A 21,487-nucleotide genomic window follows, 5' to 3' on the forward strand; every position below is an offset into this window, starting at 1 on the left:
TATAGCACTGATCCCCCCCACCCCCTATTTGTGGCGTCATAATGAAACGGATTAGCGCGGGTAAAACAAGGAAAAGAGAAATCTTTTCAACAGCGCACGTGATAAAGGAGAAAATTAATCCTAGGGGTAATTTCACGCGATTTGGTTCGACACCATGGACGGGTCAAATGGGGGAAAATGACTTGGAATGGAGCGCATTGATTGCAGTAATGGCATCGCTTCTCGCGTGAGATCCAACGGAGAGGGATTTGGGGAATTAAATAAGGAATTCGAAAGAAAGACTTGATAAACTGGTTGTTACTTCATTAATGAGAAAAGGGCCTTTACAGAGTTGGGCATTTACAGATGTTGTGTCCAATTTGGCGCCTCTACAAGTTTTAGTGCCTGTTTTGTTAACAGACAAATTAAATAACAGAGTAGGCTAATAGCAAGCCGACGCTTTTGTCAAGATTGGAGATGTCATGAATATGCAGGCATATTTCGTATCTGCCAGACTAAACCATTTATTTATTTTTTTGTTTCATGTTAAACACAAGTTATTCCAAATCATCTACAACAAATTCAAGCAAGCAAAAAGTCGTATTTCCATTACGTAAATGTTAACTTCACTGATCTACCGTGTTAATTGATCCATGTTTTAAGTGACTGCTTAAATCATTTCCTCATATGAACTCCGGATTCCCTTCGAATTTACAAAATAATATGAACTCTGCATACAACAAAACAAGGAGCGAGAATAAACTTTATCATTACATAGAAAATGTAATCTGTAATGAACTGATGTATTACCCTCTATAATGACGTTGACGAATGTATAAATATATTTCTTATTATCAATTATCATTAAAATGTTAAATTTATAATTAACATTCCCGCGGCTATTCATGTATTCAAGTCAACATAAACAGCGCTGATTTTTTTATTTATTTATTTATTTATTTTTTAATACACATTCAAATACCAAGGCAATATTATGCCTATATTATGGTTATCCTATTTGGTGATTTTTAGCCTTTGAGATATCATTTCTCAATGTTGAAAATTAGTTTTTAATGATACCCTCAAAAATTGAAGATGCCCATATTTTTTTTCAATTCACTTTTTTTTACTGTATATATCACTTGTCAACAATGCAAAAGGGTTTTAGTTTCACCAGTTTATTTTATTCCAACTTAACTGTTCTCTGTGCGCGACAGGGAAAACTCACTGAATAGCAAAACTCCCGGCCTGAATTTCAAGCCCTCTACCAGGTAAACATAAATAATCATCGAAAAATCAAAAATTTTAATCAAACGAACATGGGATGAATCTACTCGAAACCATTTCTACAGTACTACACCGAGAGCAAATTCTCAAAACATGTTTTGAAATGAACTTTTTTTCCCTTGTCCTTTGTCCACTTTTCATTCCCTTTTTACCAGAGCTCTATGTACAGGATATCCTTAACAGACCAGTAAACAGGCTTAAGTTTAAAAATTTCCCATTATTCATCCTTAAAACATTACATTTCTTTTTTTCATTATTTTCTCCTAAATATCATATTTAACATAAGAGTTGGAAACCAACAGAAAGAAAAGCTGAGTATCAATTTTCAGAAGTTATTTTTCCATTAATGATGCCAAACATGAATGAGTGATTCAGGACTGATAAAAGTCAGGTTAGGGTCACAGGTTGTGGCAGTTCCCTTTGGCATATTTGACCCATCACTGCTTCAGCACTGAGAGAAGACTAAGAGATTGGATTCTGTGTGTATTGCAGTGTGTGTGTGTGTGTGTTTGTGTGTCTTTACAACACTTCCTGCTGACCTGGGTTTAATGACGGTTCCAAGCACAGTCTGTCTAACTTACCTTACACTCTTATTATACCCTGTTTTAAACAGAGGGCAAACGTGTTTGCTTCACTGTGTGAAATAGGTAAGGATGTCCAATGGGAGACACTGTGATTATGTGATGACTTCAATGTCGGATGGATCTCCAGAGTGCTAGTGCTATGTGGATTTGGTCATGCTTCTTTTTGAGATGGTTTCTTTTATATATTTTTTGTTTTTAAGGAGAAGGATCAGCACACTTCCTTCCCTGCAGTGCTGGATGGCAGGATGTTTAGCTGGGTCAACTGGGCTGAATGTTCTTTTGCTTTGAGACGCAGAGCTGCAATGCTAGATGCCCTGCGGTCTGCTGCCATAGAGGATGAGGAGGAAGAAGGTTCTGGCAAGGTTGCGGGTGACTGCACTGGACTCTCCACTGGCAGTGCAGTTTGCCGCAGAAGAGCAGCGGCCGTGGAAGCACTAGTCAGAGGACCCATACTTGAGAAAAGTCTGAACAGAAAGACAGAATTCCTGTGATCCATTGTACTGAACTTTCATTAAAATTCCACTCTCCTTAGTCTCTCATACATGCTCACACCATTGGTGTAAGTCAATGTTCTTTACCATTTTAAATTGCCACAAACCTAAAACAACTATTCTTTTTTTGTTGTTTTTTCTTTAAACGGTTTATTTATTTTTTGTTATAGTTACAATATGCTTTTTCAAATTGTCTTTACCTGCCAAATGTGGGTCCAATGAACGCTGGATGCCTGAACATTGCTGTACCCAGGAAGGTCCCTAGGCCGAGGTGTGTGGCAGGAGGGAGGGCAGAGCTGTTGGGTGGTGGGGCCAGGCCTGGGAATGCAGCAGCCGCTGCAGCTGCAGCGGTCCATGCTGATTCCAGAGCCGGGTGAGTGTGAGGTGGGAATGGCCCTCCTTCCAGGTAGTGACTTAGGGGGTGAGCGGCTGCCAGTGACCCAGGAAAGGGTAAGCCTGTGGGGTGAGCCTGGACACCTGCCTTCTCACGTTTCCTCCACTTTGCTCTTCGGTTCTGAAACCAAACCTAAAAGTTGGAACAGGAGCTTGAGTAAAAAGGCCAAGGACCCTAACTTAAACTTTATAGTTAACTTCTGGTGTTCAGATGAATGCTTCTAATTTCACTAGCAACAAAACATTAAGTTGTGCTTCCTTAAAATGTACTTAATAGTTGGCCTGGAGAAGTTCCTCTCTTCACATCCCTGATATGTCCATTAATATTCCACCTGACAGCCTGCATGGCCGTTTAAGCATGAGCTTGTCACCCTTGTTCATGTGCAATATTTGGTACGCTTTAATGAGGTGACAAATAGGCTGGAAGTCAAGGGTAATTACATGGCCCCAAATTTACGGTCTGTTACCCTAACTTTGCTAATTAAAATCTGGTTTGGGCAGAGCAAAAAACAGGGTGGAGCGTGGTAATTAACAGTCCTGTTAACAAAAGACATTGAAAACACAGCTGAACAGCTTCCAATAACAATTAATGCTCTTTAAATTAAATTCCTCTAAATGTAAGTTGCTTTGAAAGGGTATTTAACTTTCCCACGATCCCCCTCCCATCCTGCTAAACCCCACCAGGTTATGCCATAGGAACCTGACCTGCAGACAGGGACTAGTATTGAGGAAAGTGTCAACAGTGGAACCAATAGGGACCTTGGCCACTCACAAGTGTTTTGCATTACATGGCTCCTAGGGAATTTATTAGCTTTATCACCTCCTGATCCAGCCTGTTAAGTGATTTGTTCTCCCATCTCCAAATTGACATCTGTTGTTTTACATGGGCAATAACCCTGGTAGCTTCCTAATGTTTGCACCGTCTCTTTGGTTATGAGAGTTGGGCTTGAACATGCGAGGCACGCTTTGAATAGAGAAAGGAGGGGTGACAAACACCGTTAATAGTCTCTCATTCGTTCCAAGTGCAAAGCATCGGATCAATGCTGGTCTATTGCAATCACAAAATGGGAAATCAAATAGCATTATCCCCCCTACCCTTCCCTCTCCCCGCGCTGGCGATGAGAATTCAAACACCATTTTCTCCCTGGAACAGCAGTGTTTGCTCTCTCGCTAAGTGCGCTTTTATGAATCAAGACCGGCTGTGTAATTGCTGCTAAAATGTTCGCTCTATTGTATATAATAACTTTCGATAACAGGAAAGACCTTGCCATGACGTACAGGGTCATTTAACCAAGTTTACGATTGTCACTTTAAAATGAAATTAAATATAGACCATTAGGTATATTGTCTTAACGTCTATGAAAGCCAATTTTAAAAATTCGTGGGCCTACATCATTTTAGTTCAACTTTACCTTCAAAATGTTGACAAGTTGCCAAATGTAGGCGGTAACATTGTCAATTTATCTCAATTCACCGCATTTCAAATCCCTTTAAAATGTTCATGAGATCAGGCTATTAAAATCAACTATATACATTGAAGGAAGTGATGCTTCTCATTTCTGTTGTCTAACAGCATGTTAACAACAGAATGAGTTTTATTTGTAGTATTATGATTATTATCATGCTAATAATAAAACAATCAAGCACTTACTTGCACGCGCGCTTCTGTGAGATCCAGCCTCATCGCGAGCTCCTCTCTGGAACAGAAAATAGATTACCAAAATGTGTGCAAGGTTGTTGTTTTTTTTTTTCTTCTTCTTACACAAACAGTGCAAGAAAACAGATTTTGCCTAAATTGTCAAGAACCTGAAAGCTGATGAAAATCGAACGGATAACTTTCTACCGTTTACACAATGGCTTGTTTCTTTGAGCGAGGCTTTAGTGTGCACTGTAACGACATAATGATGGAAATAATAGCATCCAAACTATTATATGACAATAGAGCATTTACTGAAAATATACCTGGCTAAATTTACGACAATTATCTGCCACTGGAATGAACAACGTCAATATAAACATCGATATTTCATGATCAACACCAAAATTTTTTGTTAAAGAAAAACGTTCCTCGGGTAAATTTGTCTATTATTAGGCAGGTGTTTTGTCAGGCATGTATATATATATATATATATAAGTAAGCTTTTGTTGTGTGCTATATTGATTGCTTGTCTTTCATACAACGTGACTCTACGAATAACGTGTCTGTGGGGCAAAATTTTGAAAATAAAATTTATAGTAAAACATTTATAATAATACAAGTCTAACAAAAGTCTCATTAATGCTCATGAACAATTATGACCATGTTCATGAACAAAATACTTCATCAATTGCACAGCCATATATTTATTTTATTATTTCAGTAACAAAATTACGATTGTTGCTAAATCAATAGCAGCTGGAGTAGCTTAAATCAGTAAATTAATTTTAGGCCTAATTTTATTAGACTATTAGCTATTTCAAGAAAGAAAAAAAAAAAACATTTTAAAAAGTTGATAATGGGAACCTTTATATTTCTTGTGGACAGTATCACTTATAGACTAGTGCTTTTTATGTTGTTTCACACTTAAATTGATTAGTGTAAAATGAGTGAATGTGAATCGTTTTAAACATTATTTAATGCATTTATTAATCAGATGATTGTCCGTCCTATATTTCCACGATTATTTTCCCATGTTGTCAAGTAAAAATCCACTACACAAAATGGGTCTAAACCACAAACACATTCACAGCAGTCAAATGCAAGTAAACCACAAGACTATTTGAAAACGATTAATTTATATATTTCAGTTGCCTAGAATTCAAATGCCTAGAATTGTTCATATATATATATATATATATATATATATATATATATATATATATATATATATATATATATATATATATATTTATATAGTAGCTAAGCAAGCAGAATTAATTTATTAGCCCACAGAGATATCAATCACAACAATAAACTGTTCAGTCATGACATTAGACGAGTATAAACTACACCTTATTCCATTATGTACAGAATGCTGCACAGAATTATACGCGTTGTGCCCCGTAATTATTGCGAAACTGCATCAAAATCTCTTCAGAAATTAAGGAAGACATTTCGATTTGAAACAGAATATATATCCACATCAGAAGCTGCTTCTAAAAAGGTTTTTATTCTTGAGTCCATCTTATTTGAATTAATCAAAATAATAGAATATTATTATAGTAATATTAATATTTTCATATATATATATATATATATATATATATATATATATATATATATATATATATATATATATATATATATATATATATATGGGATGTGCATTTTTACCAATATATGCTGAACATTATTTAATTTATATAAATATATTAAAAGCATACGTTTTAATATTTATATCACCGATTTAGCCCTACAAAATTTGAGCCTGTTTGTTTATTTGTTTACAATTTGTATTAACAAAAGTAAAACGAATAGACTAATAGGCCTAATATTAATGTTAGATATAGGCTATTCATTTATGTGTTGGAGGAAATCTTATAATAATTTTGTTTAAATTATCGTTGCAGGCCCATTTAATAATTTTGTTAAAAATAATAATAATAATAATAAAATACTGATCTAGAACATGTAAATTCGAACTATTTTCGGGCAAGCTATTTTGAGGAATGCCGTTGCTATAAATATTCTAGATTTGTAAATATTTTTCCAAATATTCCTATTATTGTTAATTTGTCTGTCATCCTTGTCAAAATCTATTAAATGTCATATACTCTGTTCAAACATTATCTCACTGAATAACGTTAGAAACCTGTTGCAACTGGCTCACAGATCTCTTGCAACCACATTGTCTTTATCTTTCTGTATATACCTGGTAAACACGTCAGGGTAGTGTGTCTTCTGGAAGGCCCTCTCCAGTTCCTCAAGCTGATAGCTGGTAAAGGTAGTCCTGTATCTTCTCTGCTTCCTTTTAAGCATGCCCTCCTCTGAGTCGCTACCAGCCGACATGCACACACTGTCCTCTCCATCTTTTACATCCCCATCGTTGTGCAGGCTCTCTTCATCCTTGGGTGACAGACTAGCCTCTCCGCACGCTTCCTCTTTGACAACGTCCTCTTCAAACTTCAGAGTACTGAGTTCCACCAGCTCCTGGGCTGTGTGCTCGGGGCTTTGGCCTTCATCGCTCTGGCTGAAGGGCGCATTCTCCCTGTACGACTTGCTACGGCTGATGCTGACTTGTGGTGCCTGGCTGATTTTGAGACTCTCACATGCTTGGTCCAGGAATCTCTCCCTCTCACCCTTCTCTAGGTGCTCATGAAACCCCCTCCCGGAGTCCAGGTACTTCCCCCCAGGGCCGTAGAGCCGGCGTAGTTTGGGCGGCAGGTGCATGTCCGAGTCAAATGAGTTTTCTTTAGAGGTGACTGGTGGGAAAACAAAGCGGTGGAATTCAAGGGTCGCAGTTTTAAAATGATATATTTTTAAAACGTGCCATAAGCTCTGGGCATTTACACAACATTAAATGCTCGCCTTCACCTCATTTCAACCCATCAGCTTCAGGCATTTAAAAATGATAGGCCTACCTATAATATAATTTAATTCATTTTATTAGACCAAGGTAGTTAAAAACATTTCAGACTGTTTTCACACCCAAAGGCACTGTTAGTGTAGCATCTGACCGGACACTGTTTCCCTAACTATGAAGTTGAATGGACACGAAATCTATTAACTGTCTAATGTTTGTTTAAAACACTGCAAAATAAGTATAATAACATTTTAATATGGAATGCGTAAACTGCAGAAGCTTACCTTCAGTTGAGTGGTCGTGGTCCGCTCTGACGGGTGCTGGCAAACTTTGCGCTCCCTGTTGTCGGACTTTGCACGGGCTTCTTCTGCCCAGTATACTGTCTATGCAGTACGAGGAAAGCACGGTGGGCGACTTGCTTTTATACTCGCTTCGGTCGCGGCTATCGTCGTCGAACTGACTACTCATATTTGTATCGTCTAAGTTTTTGCTTGAGTCGGTGACTATTAGCCTGTCGCACTATATCTGAAACGTCTCTCTTGCCTATCCCACCCTGGCCGCTAATGCCATATGCACTGATCCGCGGTAGCTCCGCTCTCCATTCTGTTGCATTGACGTGTAACGCAAATCTGATTGGCTCCCAAGGGAACAAGGGGGATCTTTATATATTTTTCTATTAACGTTAAACGGTTTGAACTGAGCGAATGTTTTGATGGATTACAGAAGTTAGCTGGATGAGCACCTCCAAATTTAGATAAAGAAAAAAAGACAAGATAAATAAAACCTCAGAATATGTACTGATCTGTCTAAACAAGTGGAAAAAAATATTTAGAAAAACATTATATCTGTAGGCCTAGTTTACCCCTGATGCTTTGTAAATGTAAAATATTTTTAATAATGATATCAAAATTATTATTATTATTATTAGGCTATTATTATTTAGGCTGATTTTTTCCTATTTTTATCTGAAATAAATTTCTCCAAAGGAGAAATAATAATACAATTAAGGAGAAAGCTTTAAGTTGTAAAGAATCAGGTTGAAAGAGTATATTACAATTTTTACATTGACTGTTTTACACTCTTAGTGCCACACATCTATTTTCTATTTTGCCATTCAAAAAAGGAGAGACAGACAATTTACTTGAGGCAAGGCCTGACCGGGAGAATCGTACATACACCGCTCAGCCACAATATTAAAACAACCTGCCTAATATTGTGTTGGCCCCCCTCCTGGTGCCAAAACAGCGCCAACCCGCATCTCAGAATAGCATTCTGAGAATAGCATTCTGAGATGCTATACTTATCACCACAATTGTACAGAGAGGTTATCTGAGTAACCATAGACTTTGTCCTTTCGAACCAGTCTGGCCATTCTCTGTTGACCTCTCTCGTCAACCAGGTATTTCCATCCACAGAACTGCCGCTCACTGGATGTTTTTTGGTTTTGGCACCATTCAGAGTAAATTCTAGAAACTGTTGTACATGAAAATCCCAGTAGATCAACAGTTACAGAAATACTCAAACCAGCCCATCTGACAATCAATGCCATTCTGAGGTGCGGGTTGGCGCTGTTTTGGTGGCACAAGGGGGACCTACACAATATTAGGCAGGTGGTTTTAATGTCGTGGCTGATAGGTGTATATACACTTAGCCTAATTGCCTGTCCTCTCAGAGTGAAGCGATCAGATAGCCATATATGATTGACTTAAAAAGTAAGGGGGGTGATAATAGGCCGCTGAGAGCGTGCTCCAGGCAACTGGACTCCAGAAGACTGGAGAGACAGATTGAGAATGTAATTTTAAATGAAAGTCTATTTAACCTGCTGAGAATGGCATGACCCTATCCGCCGCTCAGACCCATCAATGTTAAAAGGATAACAATTCAATCCCAAACTTGCAACGATGCTGCAATTTACTCTCTCCTCTTCACTGGTTATATGATTCTGCTCTGGTGAAATAGGGTTGTGAAATGTGAGAATGCTCGAGCCTAAAAGTTTTTATGTTTTACCTGATTGGACTGTGAGTTGTTAGGGATAACCCCCTAACATCTCAAATAGCCATGTGAACACAATCTGAACAAACATAAGACAAATTATGTATTTCCTGAAACTTACTAAGACCAACTACAAGCAGATCAACAGAGCAGAGTAATGACAATAATAACAATATAAGACATTTTTTCTTGTTCCCAAACAGGCACGAAATGCAGACGGTATTTAAAGTCGCTATGTAATTTGGGGGCACAATTTGATTCATTTATACGCGCTCTGTTATTAACCCAAGAAAAGAAATGTCAGGGACTATTACCTCCAGCAGGACATCCGCGCTTTGTTTAAATGCTCTAATTACAAGCACGCATTTGGAGAAGAAAAAAAAAATGCGCAATTTTCCCACATTCAATCCTGAGACTATTTAGAGCTCTACGTGCGGCCAGGCAAGCTGTTAGTGGGTGCCAGTCAGTTTCACGCTCCTCTATTACCCGATACCACAGTGTGTCATATTTTCACAACAGCCTAACTTGATAATTTCTACAATCGTCTTCTGTTTTGCAGGGTTTGCATGGCCCATAATCCGTTGGGTTTTGACTATGCATTTGCAAACCACCCCCTGTTCCAGTAACGAGAAGCTTTTCTAAAACTATAGGCCTAACAGTAGGTGACACTTTACATCGTTTCAGTGATGCTAAACCAGACAAGTCTACAGTCAGCTGAGTGTGTGTCTAAATCCCCGATATGGACTTTATTACTCCCATGTTTTCAAGCAGCGCCATCTTCTGGTTTTAGCGATAGCCTAAAACATGGCTTATGTAAAAAGCCTTCAGGTAAGATAAGACAGCACACTTCATGATCGACGAATTCATATGGATGAGATCCCGTTGGTGATGGAGAATCATGGATAATTGCACTGTAATTTGTACAATCTTCATTTTTCTATTTAATCATATTGACTCAGATGACCTCAGAACAACTTAAAACCATATATCGCAAATAGAAATGAGCAGGAAGATAACATTATCAATTAGTTGGTGTAGCAGTTACTGTGTGGTTAACGGGCTCTATGTTGAATTTAGGAGCCCCACACTGATGACATTTGAGCTCCAGATGTAGTGTGTCTTCATTTCGGTTGCTGTGACTTAATTGGATGCTGCTCTGCTTGAAAGGGCGAACAAAAAGACGTGCACTCAGACGCGCGCGTAAGCAAAGTTAATTAGTGGTTATTAACACCACAAATAATGAGAGCGCGAGGGAGTCAAGTTGTTAGACTTTGTTAGCTTAAGTTTAGAATGACAGTCGATGATCGGAACAACAACAGCAATCCCGAACGCAACGATCATCTGTAATTTTCAACCGTAATACGCACTAATAAAAACAAAAGGACTCTAATTTTGTTCATCTGATTCGATAATTTGAATTTATTTTCAAAAGAGAGAAAGAAGAGGAAAGACGACTCAAACATGTTAACCAAACATTAGCCTGTCCATGAAGACACAAGTAAATAGGACCAATTGTGTTATTACTTGCATGCCAAATAATTATTGTTTATTTGGATGTGTTCCTTAAAGATGCTTCTGCGCAGACTGAGTGATAGCACTTAATTGACTACCATTCTTTGATCCCTAATTGCTCTCTTGCATCCATATGAAATTAAGAGCTATTGCAACTCACAAACATTAGCAGATTTGCATGCCTTCAGATGCATGACTTGCAGTGGCCATCCAAGTTCACAACCACAATTATTCAATGTGCGTAATATGGCTGCAACAAAGTTAATTAGCACAATCAAATGGTGAGTTATTGATTTGACATATTGTCAAGCAAAAGTAACAATCACAATAGGCCTAGATTGTGATGCAAATTCAACCATTATTTAATGTGTCATACATTGCTTGTCTAACCATGATGTGTTGATCACTGTAATTTCAGATAATGAAGATGATACAGACAGGTCTATCTGAAAGATATTAAAAGTAATTGTCATTGCTCATGTGGATTGTATGTATTGCTATCTTACTGAGGTTGAAGATGAAGTCAATGGTGCACCAGTAAAGATCTGTTACCCTGTAAAAACAGCTCTTAAACTTCACCTCACCACATTTTTTAAAGAAATAGTTCACCCAAAAATGATAATCATCTCATCATTGACTCGCCATCATGCCATCCAAGTTGTAAATGTTTTTCTTTTTCTATAGAACACAAAAGAAGATTTTTATGAAATTAATCTTAGCTCTGCAGGTCCATAAAATGAAGTGAATGGTGGCCAGAACATTACCCCCCAAAAAAATTCACATTAAGGCATAAAAGTAATTCATAAGACTCAGAAGCGATATGATGGTCGTGAATGAGAAACAGGTCAATATTTAAACCCCTTTTAACTAGAAATACCCACCTTTGACTAGCCCAGACCAGTAGGAGGCGATATCAGAACCCTTCTAATTGGGGAGCCAACAAGCTTAGCCTAGCATAATGCTGCGGTCCCATAGAATTTCTATGGTGGTACCCTGCAAAGAGAATAGAGGCTGTACTTTTTGAAAGGATGTCTATAGAGGAGATGCATCAGTCTGATGAAAAAAGCTGCTTTTGTTAGGAAACAGCTTAACACTTAATGAATTGACCACCTTTCCTCAAATCTTCAACATGTTTAACACTGAACAATCCTTTTGGATTTAAATACACTGTTCAAAAGTTTGGGGTAACTTGCCCCAAGTTTAGTTTTGTAGACAAAAATACAATTGTGCCAACATATGAATATATTTAATTACAAAACTAAAATTTTATTTAAAAAAAAAAGTTTTTGAAATGGATGACTTGGAACGAATAATTAAATAAAGTAGCCAATATGTGCCCAACATAGATGGGAACTCCTTCAATACTGTTTAAAAAGCATCCCAGGGTGATACCTTAAGAAGTTGGTTGAGCAAATGCCAAGAGTACATTTCTGCAAATTCTAGGTGACTACTTTGAAGATGCATAAATGTAACACAGTTTTTATTTATTTAGTTTTTTTTTTAACCACAACATAATTCCCATAGTTCCATTTCTATTATTCTATAGCTGTGATGACTTTACTATTATTCTAAAATGTGAAAAAAGAGTAAGTGACCCTAAACATTTGAACGGTAGTGTATGTGTGGAGTTTACTATGATAAATTGCTGTTTTATAAGAGAAGTCACAAATGATTTTGCAACAGGTAGATGTCACTTTATGGCTCTCCCCATATTTGGTAAACGGCAACTTACTGTCGTAACACTCCAGTTCACCATTACGCTCTCTCCTATTGTAGAGACGAGGAGGTTGTTATCTCAGTTTATAAAATAATCTCTATCGATAAGCACGAAGGGTGTGAATTGCCTTTTTTTTTTTTTAAAAGAATGTGGAAGTGAAAGTGGAAAAACAGACATAAATATTTAACTGTTTCTCAAACACAGAGAAGTTTTCTTAAAACAGAAATATACATTTTGTAAAATTAAAACTTTATTGTTGTGCAAACAAACAGTTCTCCATAGATTACTTTAAAATATGGTTCCTGGATAAAGATGACAGGTTTTTGTTAGCTATTTCTCTTAAACTGAGCTGGACAAGGCCCCAGTTGATCATAGTTGCTGCTGACGGGTCTCATTTGGAAGTTTTTCAAGTTTATTTTTTCACATCATTTCATAGATGTATGTAATTTTTTGTAGATTATGGGAGATGGTAAGGTCTCCTCAGTATTCTTATCGATTTGTGGAACGTGAAGCGTGGAATGACTTCTTTAATAATGCATTTGGGTGAAAGGTCACAAAAATGAGTTGGAGCAATTTTGCTTCCAAGATCTTATTATCGTTCAGGTCTGAAGAAGTGCACAGTGTTACTGCTGGACTTTGCATTTATTTATTTTATTTGATTTATTTTTCCTGTAAAGAGGGTCTGTGTGCGCTGATGATCTAAAGAGGCACTCTTGCCCTTTATTGATTGCTTCTTTGAAAAAACACGAATGTCTAAATTCAAGGATGACAATCCTTTTATTAAGTTAATCAAAGTAATACATGCAAATTCTTCTTCTTCTCCCATGAGCTTATCAAAACCTCCCTCCTTGAGTTTGAAGAAGTCCATTTATTCAGTTAGCATCAATAACACGTGCTAATATCGCCATGCAAATTTTGTTGATTAGAGTAAATTAGGGACTTAGCTGCTATCTGACCTTGTCTGAGTTTTATGTAAATTTTGAGGGGAAAAAATAGACACAAGGACATAAATGACATTCAGTCATTCGTATAAAAGAGGTAATCAAGAGATTTTCAACAGAAGGAAAATAATATCCGTATTTCTTTCGCTGAGCTATATCAAGAGCTAGAGAACATTACCCTACAGAAGGATGGAGACGTATAAGGGTAATGTATAAATACATATTTTACTATCTTGAAGCATAAAGGCCTAAACAATCATCAAAGTTAACCTTGAGATGCATGATTTATGCTTCAAATATGTTTATAAATGTAAATATACAGTCCTAGACACCCTATTTTTATATTATTTACCCCATGATTTTATAAGATGGAATATAACTATGCTGGATTGGAATATAAGCTTAATATTATGACAAATGGTCATATTGTTTGTGATAAATGACCAGTGGCCAACCCAAAACATGTTCTGTTGGTTCTGCTAACAGCTAGTGCACCTTTAAAGCATCCGGAACTTAAACCATCAAATGTGTGTTGCACTGTGAGCCATAACTTAGCACCAAATTATTTGCTTGTCTATATAGGTAACTAATTCTGTGACGCCCAGAAGTTGATAAAACACTAAAATGATGCATTGGGGTATTGTTAATGAGGTCTGTAGATAATCCTCAGCAGTTCATCAGAGACTTTATCTCAAATGAAATTCGCTTCCTGCATGGTACTGAGATGGCTTCTCTGGAGTTCAGCTGTGATGGTAATGGCTGTTGTGACAGCTTTGCTCTGTCCAGCTCTGTCCCAGTCTCCAGTTATTCTATTCCCCTCTTTCTTGTTCTCCTTCAGGAAGCTAGCTCCTATAGTTATGTTTGTTTTGCTCCCCTGTAGCTTGCAGATTGGAAGTGGCCAGGGGTGGCTGACAGTGATAAAAGGGGATATTTTAGTTTGTGTGTTTGTAGTGTACCAAGGTATGTGTGAAAAATGAATTTCACAGACTTTAATCAGAGAGGTCTGAACATGTCCAAGAATTTTATGTGAATGTATCAGAGGGCATCATTAGGAGAAGTTGCCTGCACCCTAAGCTCTCCGGACCAATTTAGTGGGAGAGACAGAAGTGTTTTGATCCCGGGTTGCAGCTCTGAACAGCACGATGGGGAGCCAAGTGAGGCTATGCAATCTATATTGTATTTCTTACTTCTCCATTTCTAGGTGCTTGGAGTCCCTGTGGCTAGGAAGTGGTAACAGTAAATTTGGTCTGTGTTTCAGGGTCATGGCAGAGTCTCACCTCTGCTTCTGACAGCAGGAATTTAACTGGGTCCAAAAGTGACGGTGGACACCAAGAAATCGTCCATTGGATTGTCCTTCTTTCTCATCTCTGTTCTTACTGTTGTTCTCTCTGCTTTTCTCTTATGCTTTCTCTATCTTTCTCTCTCTCCCAACAACCCACAGACACAAACCACATTTACTCATTTGACACTACACAAGCAGAGTTCTGAATAATGTGTTTGAGGCTAAACACATGTGGCTGGCAATGTTCAGTGTCAGACTTGGTGAATCAATCAGATATTACCTGCATCCCTGCTGCTCTTTGATATTGGGCCAGCTGACGATTGCAAGTTATCTCACCACATCGCAACATCTGAACCATTAAAGGAATATTCTGGGTACAATATACAAGTTAAGCTCAATCTAGGGCATCTGTGGCATATTGTTGATTACCACAAAAAAAATACTTTTCTTTAAAAAAAAAAAGCAAAAGTCAAAGTTACAATGAGGCACTTACAATAGAAGGGAATTGGGACAATGTTTTGAGATTTTAAAGGTGTGAAGCTTATAATTTTATGAAAGCACTGTTAATTCTTCTGTTAAAACTCATGCATTATTTGAGCTGTAAAGTTGTTTACGGTCATTTTAGGGTTTACAGCATTACATTGTCATGGCAACAAAGTTGTAAAATAGGAGATAAAGTTCACACAGAAAAGTTTGGTCAGCGATTTCATCACACAAAAATCATATTAACTGGCATGTTGTTTAGGTCTTGTGTCTATACTTTATTTATTTTTTTATTTTTTACATTTATATCCCCTTTTCACCCCAATTTGGCATGCCCAATTCCCACTTCTTACTAGGTCCTCGTGGTGGTGTGGTTACTCACCTCAATCCTGGTGGTGGAGGACAAGCCTCCGCTTCTGAGATAGCTAATCTAGCTTATCACATGGCTCGCTGTGCATGACTTACCATGCGCCCCATTGAGAGTGAGAAGGACTTAATCACGACCACGAGAAGGTTACCCCATGTGACTCTACCCTTTCTTGCAACCGGGCCAATTTGATTGCTTAGGAGACCTCGCTAGAGTCACTCAACACACCCTGGATTCGATCTCATGACTTCAGGTGTGGTAGTGAGTTACCCAGGCCCCTTGTGGCTATAATTATGAAATCGAGAGTATTTTAACGTTTCTAAACGTGTTTTAACGGTTCTCCGTTTAAACTTCTCATTCACTTCCATTGTATGTGCCTCACTGTAACCCAGAATCTTTCTTTTTATTTTTAAAGAAATGTAGGAAAAAGTCAAAATTACATTTTGCGGTAATACACATTATGCCACAAATGCTGTTGATTGAGCTTAACTTGTATGTGTTACTTGTAATATTTATTTAAGCTTCAAGCTCACTAGTTACAGTATCTCACATTTAGCTTATGCAACGTTGTGTCAGTTATATTATACTTAGTGCATTAATATTGTTCCATATAAGAATGCAGTTTTTAGTCTCTGTTAGTGCATGTTTTTCCTACACATACTTGCACACACAAACACACAGATGCATTTCCACATAATTCTTTCAATAAATACTCAGCAACCAGCAGCAACAACTGCCAATGAGATTTTCAACACAAGTAATTCTGTTTTTGCATGTTTTTCCCCCCTCGTTCCAAAAAAATCTTTATAACTAAGCGATTGAAAGGCAATTTTCTCTGTGGGAAGAGAATGTAATTTGCTATTCTGTGACATTCTGATGTGTGAAAAAGCAGGAGCTGGTGGTAAAAGGTATCTCTAAAGTCTGTGTACAGTACATTAATGGGCATAACTGCGGAAGGAGGGGAGAGATGTCAGGGAGGGCACCATTTAATGACTCCAATATAATCCCTCTTTCATTAGTGAAGGCTCTGAGGATCCACCAGGGCTTGAACTGGTTGAGCGTGGCATGCCGCTACAGTCTTTATCTTCATATTAAACCATTTGCATAACATTACAGCTGCTGGAGAGACTCCCTTAACAAAGCCAGTTGCTCTTCATTTTAAAAGGGGACAGTGAGTGTCTCAGCAAATCTATTCAGCAGTAAGTGGAGTTACTGCCGGTAAATGCAGCAAGAGGTGAAAAGGGATCAGGACACATTTGGCATAAAAAAAGCATTGTGATGCATATTTATCATACAATATTGGCATACTTGCTCATGTATTAAAACTATCACCAGATACTGACTGAAAGACTGGCCTCTTTTTGGTGTCCCTCTAGAAATCTAGACACACCAGCTGCACCATCTTTCCTTAATTGAAGGGATTTACGAACAGTCCTGCATCCTGTGATTGTAAAGCACTGAACAGAATATGTGGGAGACTGATTTCAGGCCCATCAACATGTAGTTTTATCCAGGGTGGGAAAACACCTAGGCCATCTTGTAGAAAATGATCCTGCTCATCTGTGCACCTATCATGATGCACTTTCGTCTTTCTATCGCCTGTGAAAGATCACAGCTTTCTGAAAGAAAGGGGAGAGAGAGATAGAGAGGCGTAACAAAATTAAAATCAGTCATTTTTTTCCTGAGGAGCAGATCAATTTCCGCAGACTGGGTTGAGATATTTTCCAGCATTAGTCTTTCTCAACTTGAGCACAGCACCTAAATGGCCTGCCAGCGGGAGTCTCGGAACAGCTGCACGCTTCAGTAGAGAACAGTTACTTCTGCTGCTCTGAGTTTATTTGCGCCTCGCCATGAGAATTGCCATAATTTACCCCACCAACACATCGCCTCCCCAAAAGATGAGAGAACGGGAATAGTGTGCGAAATGAAAGAGGCAAATTGATTCGACGTGATATTGTTTTCTGTTTTTTATTATGGCTATTCATTTTCTCAGAAAGAAATGCACAATTGGACCAGCGCCCAAATCTAGTGTCATACTGTGGAACCTTATACACAAACATACATAATGGATTTGCCTATTATTGGCTATGTTTAAATTATGGAAACAATTACAACATTTGACAGCTTTGGCCTACTGACACAGTAGTGGAGGGTGAAACATATAGAAAGTACAGATTTCATTTTAGTAAGTGATCTACTCCTCTCTAAATTATATAACAAGGAATACAAAGACATATGGAAAACCTGGGCTAGTTGTCACAAAGGCTGAATCCAGGTGTGGAATATGACTAGTAAAGGCCCTGGGACCAATTTTCTTTTAGGGCCCCTCGAGCCAATTATCTTTTAGAGAGAATTATCTTTTAAAATTAAGATCCAAGCAATCCATTTTCATTTCTGTTTTTCTTTTTCTTTTTTTCTTTTTTTTTTTTTTTACAGTCAAATTAAATCTAATCACAGATAGAACAGATGTGGTAAAAAAACGCTCAACCGAAACATTTTCACTGAGCAGATGCTTTTCCTGAAGAGACAGTATACCATTTTAGCACTTCTTATACTGTACATATCATTATTAAATATCACAAATTATGCATACAAAAACAAGTATATAACAAAATGAAAAATAAATGTGTAAATATGCATATATTTAAAGGGGCAATAATACATGAGCAAATATTTTAACTTCATCAAACACTTTAAATATTGATGAATTTAATAAATAAAGTCCTTCAGCATCTATGGATGGGCTTGGGGAAGGGGCCTGGGCTGCAAGGTGTCACGGCACATTAACTTGAAAAATAAATATTGATATACGCTCAATTATGTGGTCCCCAAAGCCTAAACAAGGCCCCTTCAATAGGGCCCTGTTTCTGTGAGGGTTAAAGGTGCACTCAGTAATTTATTTCCTCATTTTAAATTTTTACTTAAAAAATAAAATACAACATGTTATAGTAATTTTAACATATGTATAAAATCAAGACCACTCATGTGACATGAAGAGTTCAGTCATATCAGTAACCTTATAAAAGTTATTTTATTTTACATGGAGCAGGGGCGCCTCATGTGGGCAGCCATCACATGACCAGGTGAATACTATTGGCTTCATCTCAGTAACTGCCCTATTACTGGACACTTTCATTCATGGATTAAATAAATCCTGGTTTACTGTGCATTGTAAATTTAAACAATGGCATTGGAAAACTATTGTGTTTGAATGATGCAGCATCCAGGCTACTAGGAGTCATGTAAGAAATACTTTGACATTCTTCAACAATTACTGAGTGCACCTTTAAAAGAAAATTACAAAATATTATCTGATAGAGTTAATTAGACACATTTTTTACAGGTATTAATCTTTGATACAAGTTCGTACAAGAAATGCCATAAAATCAGTGGACATTACAATTTGGGCAAAATCTTCTGCTGTTTTCCAGTGGACTTTCCTTTAAAAAATATGAACAAATGGGCAGATTAAATTCATATAAAACCTTTTTGGCCAGAAAAACTTGTTTACATAGCCAATTCATTTTTTGACACTATACATAGATGTACAGTAGGCCTATAACATATTGAATGCTGAAGTTTAATTTGCTGAAGTTTAAAATCTCAAAACTGTTATTTTCACTGGCTGCCATTCAGTGGTTCAGATGAAAGTGAATGAGCGTTTTGGGGCAATGCAAAAGTATCTCTCACATGCCTGGTTCACCGCTTGCGGGGTCAAGTCTCCATTCTCCATACAGTATGCACTCCCATGTTTATTATGCCCAGGACATGCATTGAACTGATGAACAAGTGTGCACTTCTCCAGACAATCAGTTTTTGTACTCGGATGTGCAGTCGAGTTGAGCGTGTACCTCCTAAAAAATGTATATATGGTGGCCTGGGTAGCTCAGTGAGTAAAGACGCTGACTACCACCCCTGGAGTTGCAAGATCGAATCCAGAGCATGGACCCAGTCACCTGGGTGACTCCAGCCAGGTCTCCTAAGCAACCAAATTGGCCCGGTTGCTAGGGAGGGTAGAGTCACATGGGGTAACCTCCTCGTGGTTGCTATAATGTGGTTCTTGTTCTCGGTGGGGCATATGGTGAGATGTGCATGGATGCTGTGGAGAATAGCATGGGCCTCCACATGCGCTCAACAAGCCACGTGAAATGATGCATGGATTGACGGTCTCAGACGCAGAGGCATCTGAGATTCATTCTCCGCCACCTGGATTGAGGTGAGTCACTACGCCACCACAAGGACTTAGAGAGCACTGGGAGTTTGGCATTCCAAATTTGGGAGAACGGGAGAAAATCCACAAAAAAATAAACAAATTATATATGACAGTTTTAGACATATAAAGTGGGGTAAACACATTAGGGAAGTTTCACCCATTGTACAAAGGCCTCTAGGTTTGTTTTGTTTGTGGGTTTGTTCCAGTAATGCTGAGTAGCCTGTAAGGAACAACTCAGGACACCTTTCTTCAATCGTGTGAAGTTTCAGGAAGTAAAAAAAAGGACACTGAATTAATTGCGTTATTTTGCTTATGTGTTAAACAAAAAAAATATGAATCACAGAAATGAATGCATTAAAATTTCCAGCCCGTGTTTACACGTTCATACAAATAATGAATTACAGTATTTGTTGGTCAACACAATGGTTTTATGTTTTTTTACATTACCTTTTAAAATTATTTTGCTGTCATAAATGTGTATCATAATTGTTTTAAAGGGGTCATGACATGAGAAACCAAATTTGCCTTGATCTTTTGGTATATAAGAGGTCTTTGTATCATTAAAACGTCCTGCAAGTTTAATATTTTAAGACGTCCTCCCCATTCTAAACGAATCATTTATTTAATCAAGCTCAAAATACAGCTCGTTCTGGATTCATGGTTAGAAGTGACGTGTCGGTTAGAAGTGACGTACCAGCGTTTGCATATGACCGCCTCCAGCACAAGATAACTACGCTTTAAGCGCAAGACAACTACGCTCATTTCGTATCGCCGTGCACCTCACAAGTGTTCAGTCGATGGACAGCGAGCTCTGACAGAGACTACTTGTGCACAGGAAAATTACGATGCCACACAGATGTGCTGTTCCTGGCTGTGGTCAAACAAAACCTCTGAATAAGCTGCCGAAAGATCCAGACGTCAGGGAAAAATGGATGCAGTTTATTTTTTGCGGACGTTCCAGTCACGGCAGTGTTAACTTAAGCGTTTGTTCTGTACATTTTAAGGATGACTGTTTTGAGAACAAATCTCAATATGATGCTGGCTTTGCCAGAAAACTGTTGCTCAAAGATAAGTCCGTGCCGACTATTCTGGGAACAACAATGATGCAAACTGTAAGTAATCTATTTTAAACTTTAAACTACTTTTTAAAGCGCAATTTCATTCATTATGAATAATCACAGTGTTTTTACTTAGTTTACTTGCATATTGTTCTGGCTGGGGGCGTCAATAATTGATACATAGGCACTGACGTTAGCCAATCATAACAGTGGGCGTTAACACTGAAGTCTTAAATGGAAAACGCCCCCAAAACAGACTGTTTGAATCAGAGGATGAGAAACAGGGTGGGAAAAGGTCATAAATCACTAGATTTTAAAAGTTTTTCTTAAAAAAAAAATATATTAATACTATAATTGCACCTAAGGGAACATAATAATACAATAAAAAAAACCATGTCATGACCCCTTTAATGTTTACATTTTGCTGAAAGGCCTTTAATAGGATGTGCAATATAGCAGATTTTATTTCGACAAATTACCCTGTATAGTGTGACAACATGCCTTGACAGTGGTAATGTTCAATCACTTTGTTGTAGCCATGACAGTAGGCCTACCTATACAGGTATTTCAAAATGTCTTTCAAACAGACCTACCATTAGAAATATTCACTGGAATAAAAAGTGTAACAACTATTGTAAAAGGCCTGAGAAATAGACTTTGTGGTGTTGCCTTAATTGACATTTGCT

At 37.7% G+C, this 21,487-nt stretch overlaps 1 protein-coding gene across 1 annotated transcript; it reads right to left on the reverse strand.

Annotated features, from left to right (window-relative positions):
- Positions 1–1,252: 1,252 nt before the first annotated feature.
- On the reverse strand, positions 1,253–7,714 carry arxa (aristaless related homeobox a). The gene is made up of 5 exons (XM_052115223.1): positions 7,521–7,714; positions 6,586–7,135; positions 4,386–4,431; positions 2,542–2,867; positions 1,253–2,314 (listed from the first exon to the last, which is right to left on the reverse strand). The coding sequence occupies exons 1-5, from the start codon at positions 7,702–7,704 to the stop codon at positions 2,059–2,061; spliced, it is 1,362 nt and encodes a 453-aa protein (XP_051971183.1). The 5' UTR covers positions 7,705–7,714; the 3' UTR covers positions 1,253–2,058.
- Between the last annotated feature and the right edge of the window lie 13,773 nt (positions 7,715–21,487).

Source organism: Xyrauchen texanus, chromosome 42 (genome assembly GCF_025860055.1).
Source record: "Xyrauchen texanus isolate HMW12.3.18 chromosome 42, RBS_HiC_50CHRs, whole genome shotgun sequence".
Lineage (NCBI taxonomy): Eukaryota > Metazoa > Chordata > Actinopteri > Cypriniformes > Catostomidae > Xyrauchen > Xyrauchen texanus.